The 8,924-nt window shown below is 42.4% G+C and overlaps 1 protein-coding gene across 2 annotated transcripts; it reads left to right on the top strand.

Annotated features, from left to right (window-relative positions):
* The first annotated feature begins 1,405 nt into the window (after nucleotides 1–1,405).
* LOC133742000 (DNA-directed RNA polymerases II and IV subunit 5A-like) lies at nucleotides 1,406–4,457 on the top strand. 2 transcript variants are annotated; one of them, XR_009862313.1, is made up of 4 exons: nucleotides 1,406–1,725; nucleotides 1,930–2,261; nucleotides 3,289–3,402; nucleotides 4,206–4,457. XR_009862313.1 is itself a non-coding variant. In XM_062169698.1 (3 exons), the coding sequence occupies exons 1-3, from the start codon at nucleotides 1,612–1,614 to the stop codon at nucleotides 4,254–4,256; spliced, it is 279 nt and encodes a 92-aa protein (XP_062025682.1). In that variant the 5' UTR covers nucleotides 1,414–1,611; the 3' UTR covers nucleotides 4,257–4,457. The 2 variants fall into 2 exon arrangements, 1 of the variants encoding a protein (XP_062025682.1); XM_062169698.1 differs by lacking the exon at nucleotides 1,930–2,261 and having other exon boundaries at nucleotides 1,414–1,725.
* Nucleotides 4,458–8,924: the final 4,467 nt, after the last annotated feature.

Here is an 8,924-nt window from a genome sequence, read left to right as displayed (position 1 = left end):
TCGCCGCAAGATTCAAGACTTCTAAGCAAATCAGCAACTCTTATGATTTTTAGGCCACTTTTGGCCTTGTAAACTGCAAATGCAATTGTTTCGATTTGTACTGCTTTTGCCCGCAAAGCCACTTTATGAATGAAAGTTTCTGAGTATTTTTGCGAAAGAAACTGTTATAAAATAAGGCCTCATGCATAGGCCATTACATATATATATTCTTAACACATCTTGTCAAGGAATTTGAAAATAAAATTGCTACAATAAGTATTGCTACAATATAAAGCCTCTGTGAAGGCCTGGATGTATAGAATGTTGCCCCCTTAGTGTTCGTAGGTGAAGTGAAGACAGGAGGCTAAGGCCACAGTAAAGGCCTGAGTAGGAATGGATGTTGGGAACTGACGAAGACTATGGTTGCCCCCTGTCGGAGAAGGTGGATCTGGGGAGTCCTCGAATTCCCAAACACTAGGATAGTATTTCTTGAGGAATCGTCCGTTGATTGGATTGCGATGGAAGTCACCGTCCAAATCTTTGAGGTGAAAGGCCCCGCGCTCCAGAATGCGGTGAACAACAAAGGGTCCTTCCCATCGCGGGGTCCATTTACCGCGACCGGTCAATTTCTCACCAAAGAGCAGAACAGCCTTCCAAACAAGGTCACCCTCTTTGTAGCTACGGCCACGCGTCCTCTTATCATAGGCGCGGGAGATACGCTGTTTTTCCATTACTAAATTATCCAAAGCCTCTAGGCGCTGCTCGCTCAGGTCCTCGTGCTCTTGCCACATCGCTTGGACATAGTCCTCGCCGATCAGGTGATGCTGATCTTGGACTCGCAAGGATTGAACGTTGAGTTCCAAGGGTAAAATCGCGTCATGACCAAACATGAGTGCATACACTACACCAATTTCGGAATCAGACAACACATATCAGACGACAGCAAACATTTTAACTGTCGTCTGAAATAATCAGACGACAGCAAGAAATATTCTGTCGTCTAAGTTTTCAAATGGGACAACAGTTTTTTCTTAGCTCTTGTGCAATAGCTTTTTAGACAATGGCTGATTTTTTTGATGTTGTCTGAATGAGTTAATTCAGACAACAGTTATTATGTGATGTTGTCCAAGGTTCATATATACAATGGTTGATAAAAGATGTTGTCTGATTGTTTTTAATCACCCAACAGTTATTACTTTTCTGTTGTGCAATTACCATTAATACAATGGTTGAAAAAGATGTCGTCTGATTGTTTTGATTCAGACAACAGTTTTTTAGTTGTCTATTGTGCCACTCTCTTTCAGACAATGTACTGAAATTGATGTTGTGTGAGTTTTAGGGCTCAAATGATTTGCGCGCCCTAGTTACACTAAACACTTGGCCAAAATTTTAATTTTCATTCTTTCCCTCCATTAGTTCGACAAAATTTTACTTTGATGTCGACTAACCCTAGAAACACAACACACACACTCTCTCTCTTTCTTAGCCGCACGCCCAATTCTTTGTTATCTCTCCCTTCCATTTCTCCCTGCCATCGCTGGAGGCCACCATTTCTGGCTATCAATTCACGACACCGCCACCACCAATCGAACCAGCACCTCAATACGATCAAAACCCAAGCCCAGCATCGCCATGCACCGACTCTTGCCTCTGCACGCGACCCTCCAATCCACGATGCTGCTGCTCCCTTACCTTCGTCGATTTTTGGCCGCCATCTCGCAACACCTCCACCACCGCTTTGATTCAGTAAGCTTTGAACTCTCCTTTTTGTCAAAATCGAAGCTTCAGTTCTACAGATTATGAATTCTGATTTGCATTTTTTTCTGAATTTGGAGGTCCTGTGGGTCTTCAATGGAAAAGTTTGAGTTTATGGGTTTTTGTTTTTCACTCTTCAATCCATCAATCGATCGGTTTCTTACTTTGAATACTTTCTGGACTTTCAATTTTCAGTCTTCAATTCTTCAATCGCCTCAAACTCAAGTAGCAAAGCAGATGTCCTTAAAGCTCAAGTAGATTTCTGGATTCGATACTTCGATTCCAGTTTTTGATTTCAGATTCTTCAAGCTGGGTTCGATTTCGAATTTCTGGGTAACTTGCTTGGTTCGGCTTTCTTCAAGCTTGGTTCGGATTGCATGATTTGCATCCCATAGGACCATTATTTTAACAATTTAATTTGTCTCATTTGGTATTTCTTGTTAATTGAATCACTACTTCCTAAAACAAAGGAATGCATACAATTATCCCTGTTCTCTGTTCTCTCTTTCTCCGACACGGCCGCATTGGTAAGTCTAGATTTCTGTTTTGATTCATCAATCATTCAAGTATCTTGGTTTCTGGGTATTCAGTTTTATGTCTTCAAGTCTTCAGATTTCTGGGTCTTTGGTTGTTTGAGTTGAAAACATTGGTGTTTGGTGATTGGGTTTTCAGGGATTTAGTTTGTGATTGTTGATTAGATTGATAGTTGGTATAATTTAAATAGTTTGACTATGATTTAGAAATGGGTTGGCATATTTTTAATGGTATGTACCGATAGCAGGGTCTTAGTTTTTGTTACTCTCACTCTCCTCTCAGAGATATACTGATTTGATAATGAGGTTTTTGTACTGGTGTTAATCTCACTGCCACCCCCTTATCATATCCATCACAATCTCTCTCTGTTTTGAGTATGGGTGAGAAAGTGTGCAAGTAGTCCTCTGTTTGTGAAGAAATTGAAAGAGTGGGAATAGAAAGTAGTTTCTGTGGGAGAAGAAGAGCCTCTTTGAGAGTGAGAGAGAGAGAGAGAGAGATTTTCATATATTGTTGTTGTTCACCATGAATTGATAAAGCTGCGGCCTATCCCTCATGTCAGCACAGTACAAGTAATCAATAATTGAATGAAACCAATTTAATACCCACATACCAAACTATCTTTCATTTTTTGTTTTCCCTTTTCTCTATCTTTCATTGAATCCCTTTTCATGTCAGCACTATGCAGATACATTACTAGCTAGATAGGTTAACTACCAGAACATCATTAGTTACTTAGAAATATGACTTGAAAATAAAGAAGATTAATATACTGTTTTAGCTAGTAAGTTTTTTTTTTTCCTCCTCTCGTGGAAAATTATAAAGATTTCAAGAGTTAAAGTTTTATTTAAATTGATTGTCTTCAACGTGAGTTTCATGGTGTTTCAATTTAGATGGAAGTTTAGTGTTTGAACTTATACAAGCAATGCAGCTGTCTATGATTTCTTTCCTCTATTGTCGTTCTTTTTGTTTGTTTAGATGAAGAGTTTCCATTTAACCGCAACACTTGTGAATTTGTTTCAGATTTCTGAACTGCTGGTCAATGTTACAAAGCATGTTTTACAGCCAAAGTATGAGATACTTACGGCTGAAGAAAAGAAACATCTGCTAAGGAAGTACAAGTTGGAAGACAAGAAGGTAACTATTTGCTGATATTATCATTTCTAAGTTCAAGGATAATCTTTAAATTGTTAAGTTTGTCTTGATTGAGTATGGAGGTCTCTTGGACACTAATGCACATGTTTGGTACGAAAATGTGGACTGTCTTTCCTTCTGGCCCATAAAGAATGATATTTAATGGGGAATGGAAATATTTTCCTAACCTAAAAGGTCGAACAAATCTAAAATTCCATGTCATATGAGGGGGCAGTCACTACTTCAACTGATGGTGGGGCAGCAAGGGATATTTTAGGCTTGCCATATATTCTCAGAATCTCAGTGTTTCAAACTTCTATGCCATAATCTATTAATGTTTAGTCTTGAATGAGTAAAACAAAAGGAGGCAAGTGAGTTCATGTGACATCTTCATCCTTGATTGTTGTTTCTTTAGAAGTGCTTTACTCTATTTGTTAGGAGTATAGAATTCAATTAGATGATCTCTTTTTTCTCACAGACTATGTTTGTAGCATGGAAAAGTTTATTTCTCTTTTGGAAGTCCATCCAATCCTAAAGCAACTTTAGGTACTGGTCACTAGTAAACCTACGAAAATTCTCATACTTTTTGCAAATTTTTCTGTGAGATTCGTTGATGATCAAAATCTCTGTTCTTAATTTTTTCATGTCATGGTGTACTAAAAGCAAGAAAAAGCCAGTTAAAAAAGCTTACAGAGAAAGCATGCATGGTCATATTGCTGACAAAATGTTGGAAATACTTGCAGCTGGTATATGGATTCTCCTTTATCGTTAGTCTTTAATTGCAACATCTTTGCTATCGTTTGCAGATCGAGCAACCACTTATGAGAAATTTTGTATCAAACTGCTCAAGGCTTTGAACTGAGATGATGGAAATGAAAGGCAATGTGCAGTCATTGGGAGATCAAGCTTGGAACACCAGCAAGTTGTATTATTATTTATCATCATGTAAACCTTATGAAATTAGAAAGCTTGTTAAGCTAATGAAATGGATTAATGCTTTATGAAATTGCCTTTGTTGGATCTATTGGAATTTATTATGAAAGTTGCTTTTAGTAAAATATTAGCTAGAGTCACTTTCATATCACTCTCAATTAAGTAAAAACAATTGTCCAAGGGAGCTAACACAACTAAATGGATAGCATAAACTGTTGTTGGAGCCATTACAGCACAATAAGACTCTACATCGAAACCATTGTCTAATAAAAACTCAAACAACAGTTTTTTTTCAGAAACATGCAGTATCAAATACAAACAGACAATGCTTTCTTCAATTTTCTGTTGTCTTGTTTAAATCCAGTCCATAGAAAACAACTAGTCAGATGATGTACAACCTTCATTCAGACAACAGTTTATTTACAAACCAATGTTTTCTGATTGTTCTTCACAAGTTTCTCTCTTCTAGCAGCTGTTGTCTGAAATTGATTTGCACAAGAGTTAAGATACTCGTCGCTGTTGTTCTTTCTGGTGTTCAGACAATAGTCATGTAAGTCGTTGCTGTTGTGCAAAATTTCCTCAGACGACAGTTACGTCCTATTGTCTGATTCACCCATCAGACGGCATTGAGATAGACAACAGCAACGTGCCTTATCAGACGACAGTGAAAAACTGTCGTCTGATTCATTTTTTGGCATAGTGATAGGGTGTTGTAGCAGTGGGATTCCTCTTGGAGGTGCGATAAACCCATAGTGTCTCATATAACGTGTTGTGCCACTGGCGAGGGTTTTCAACAAGCATCTTCTTGAGAAGGGTGATAATAATCTTGTTACTGGCCTCTACTTGACCGTTGGACTGAGCATAATATGGAGTGCTGTGGATGAACTGGATGCCCAATTCGTTGACAAGTTTCTCTACTTCACCGCCCATGAATGCTGCCCCCCTGTCGGAAACAAGCACTTCAGGGATACCAAACCTGCAGATGATGTGCTGAAAAATGAATTGGCGAATGGTGGCACCAGAAGCCTCTTTCAAAGGTTCAGCTTCGACCCATTTAGTGAAGAAATCCGTGGCCACAATAATGAACTTGTGTTGGAGGGAGGAATGAGGGTGAATCATCCCAATCAAGTCCAATGCCCAACCGCGTGCAGGCCAAGGCTTAATAATAGGCTGCATGGGAATGTTGGGGATGTGCTGCACTGGACCGTGTGCCTGGCAATCTTGGCATCCCTTCGCGAACGTGATACAGTCCTTCAAAATGCCAGGCCAATAATAACCCTGTCGTCTGATAAGCCAACGCATTTTAGGGCCCGCCTGATGGGCTCCACATACTCCTGTATGGGCTTCGTGCATTAATCTCTTTGCTTCGCTGCCATAGACACATCGGAAGTCCATGCCATCTTCCCCACGTCGGCGCAGCTCGTCGCCCCTGAGGAAGTAGTTTAAGGCAAGAAAATGAATCTTCCTGTCTGTTGTAGGATCTGGATGCTTGAGATAAGCGATCAACGGAATTCGCCAATCGACGTCTATAGGTTCTAGGACTGCGAAGACCGGATCGTCGGGCGGGTCAGGCCGCGCGAGCCACGAAGGCAGCGTGCGGCGCTCAACTTTCAGAATGCGCTCGCGAACCCCATACCTCAATGTAATGCCTGTAGCCAATTGAGCAAGTTCATTGGCCGCGAAATTGCGCTCGCGGGGTATGTATTCCAAATCGGCGTCATCAAACTGATCCAGAAGCTCAATGGCGCGAGTAAGATATGGCACGAGCAAACAGCTTACACACCTGTACTTCTCTTGGAGCTGATTTATCACGAGCAGAGAGTCACCGCGCACCTGAACGTCCCTGACTCCCAATTCTATTAAGACTTCCAGGCCAATAATAAGGGCCTCATACTCTGCCTGGTTATTAGTGCACTTAAACTCCAATTGGAAAGAATAAGAGAAACGATCTCCTGCTGGGTTTTCCAGAACAATCCCTGCTCCTGCTAATGCTTCTGTTCTGGAGCCATCGAAAAATAATACCCAGGGCTGCAATGAAACGGTGGCTTGAAACCTTATCGCGTACTCTGGAATGCGCGTCAAATCTGGTCGAGTTGTGGTGGCAGTCGCTATTTCTAATTCCCTAACTGGGGGAATATCCAACATAGGATGATGGGCCAGAAAGTCTGCGATAGCCTGTCCCTTCACTACCTTCTGTGGAACGTATTGTAGCGAGAATTCGGATAGAGCCAATACCCATTTGCCAATGCGACCCCTTAGAATAGGTCGCGACAACATGTACTTAACCAGGTCGGTTTGAGCAATGATGCTTGTAGTAAAGGATAACATGTAGTGTCGTAACTTGCAAGCGGAGAAGTACAATGTGAGACACAATTTTTCCATAGAAGTATACCTTGTCTCGCAATCTGTAAGTGTCCTACTGAGGTAGAAAATGGCATGTTCGACCCCTCCCTCATCGTCTTGGGCAAGCAAGCTACCGATGGAAGCCTCAGCCGCTGAAATATATAGCTTTAATGGAAATCCAGCTCGCGGGGGAACAAGCACTGGTGGACTCGCTAAATAGGCCTTGATTTTGTCGAAGGCCTCTTGATGCTGAGATCCCCATACAAACTCGTTCTGTCCTTGCAACTTCAACAATGGAGAAAAGGGCTGGATCTTACCTGCAGAGTTAGAAATAAAACGTCGCAGGAAGTTGATTTTACCCAGCAAGCGTTGGAGCTCCTTCTTCGTTCGCGGAGGGGACGCGTTGATGACTGCGTTTGCTTTATCTTCAGGGACCTCAATTCCCCTTTGATGTACAATGAAGCCCAGGAAGTCTCCTGCTTGAACTCCGAACACGCATTTGGCAGGGTTCATCTTCAGCTTATGTTGTCGCATGCGCTCGAAGACTTTCCTGAGATCTATGATGTGGTTCCCTTTCTTCTTCGATTTAACCACTACTTCATCGATATAAACCTCTAAAATCTTGCCCAGGATATCGTGGAAGATCAAGTTCATGGCTCTCTAATAAGTGGCTCTAGCATTCTTCAGCCCAAAAGGTATAACCACATACTCGAAAACGCCCGCGAACCCAGGACATCTGAACGCAGTTTTATGTCTATCCTCCTCGGCAACCGGAATTTGGTGGTACCCAGCGGTGCCATTCATAAAGGACAACAATTCATGTCCTGCTACAGCGTCTACCAACATATCCGCTACCGGCATGGGGTAAACATCTTTAGGTGTAGCGATATTGAGGTCTCTGTAGTCCACGTAGACCCTCATTGTACCATTCTTCTTGCGAACTGGCACTATGTTGGATAGCCACTGATTGTATTTGGCCACCCTGATAATGCCTGATTTATGCATTTTTTCAACTTCCTCTTTGACAAGGACTTGGGTTTCTGCATTCATTCTTCGCGGTTCTTGTTTCACAGGCCTCTTGTCAGGGAGTGTTGGCAGCTGATGGCAAACCAAGTCCGGTGACAGGTCGGGCATATCTTCATATTTCTCTGCAAAGCAGTCTTTGAATTCTAGTAACAGCTCAATAAGCCTCTGTTTTTCGCTAGGCTCTAAGTAAGCACTGATAGCCACTTCCATAGGCTCTTCTGTTGTTCCGAGATTGACCTTTTCGGTAGGGTCTCTGACTTTAGGGGGTGTATCGTCCAGCGCTGCTGGAGCGAGCTGAATTTCTACCTCCTCTTCTTGTTCCTGATCAGAGAGCTCTTCATTGACGGTTTCTAAGGTTGCGACTTGATCATAGGCCTATTTCTCCACTAAGTACGAAGATAGCCGTTCATACAGCGAGTGGAGGGCCTCTATCCCTTCCTCTGGAAGGTCGTAATCCATTAATCGTTTAAAGGTTTGGGCACAACGTGGCCAGGCCTGTCCAAGCCTTCTTTTACGAGCGTGAGCCCCCACTGTGCCAAATCAGAGGCCGTCACCCCTGTGGGGCGGCCCTTGTTATCGATGCCACTGACTTGCAATGGAGTAATAGGCTCCAAGTAGTACCTGGCATCTACATAATTCGCGGAAACTGGAAATGGACGAGGATCCGCTTTGATCACTTCAGCCTTATCTGTCTCCCTGTTCCACATAATGAGTTCTTGATGGAGAGTTGATGGAACACAATAACTCCGGTGGATCCAATCCCTGCCCAGAATAGCGCTATAGGCTGCATAACAATCTGTCACAAAGAAAGCATAAACCCCCTCTGCAGGGCCAACCTTGATGCGCAAGAAAAGTAATCCCAGGGTCTTTGTCACAGTCCCTGCGAAGTTCTTGAGTGTAAGGGATGTAGACTGGATCTTCTCTTTCTTTATCCCGAGCAAGTGCATGGTCCTGGTAGTAATGACGTTCACAGCAGCTCCGGTATCAACCATGATCTTGCTAACTTTGGTGCCGCCAATCTCTGCTCTGATGTACAAAGGTCGCATGTGTTGAACCATAGCGGGTGTTGGCCTGGTGAAGCTCATGAAGAATTCTTTACTGTTAGCATCTTCTGTTTCAAGAAAGACAGCCTCCTCCACAGGTGCTGTGATTGCTGATGTAATCTGCAAGGGTTGTGTACTATTTTCCTCAGCTTCTACACAATCCTGCGCGGTGACTGGTAG

This window comes from Rosa rugosa, chromosome 4 (assembly GCF_958449725.1).
Source record: "Rosa rugosa chromosome 4, drRosRugo1.1, whole genome shotgun sequence".
Classification (NCBI taxonomy): domain Eukaryota; kingdom Viridiplantae; phylum Streptophyta; class Magnoliopsida; order Rosales; family Rosaceae; genus Rosa; species Rosa rugosa.
The sequence above is the reverse complement of the archived record's forward strand: the minus strand, read 5'-3'. Positions and strand labels throughout refer to the sequence as shown.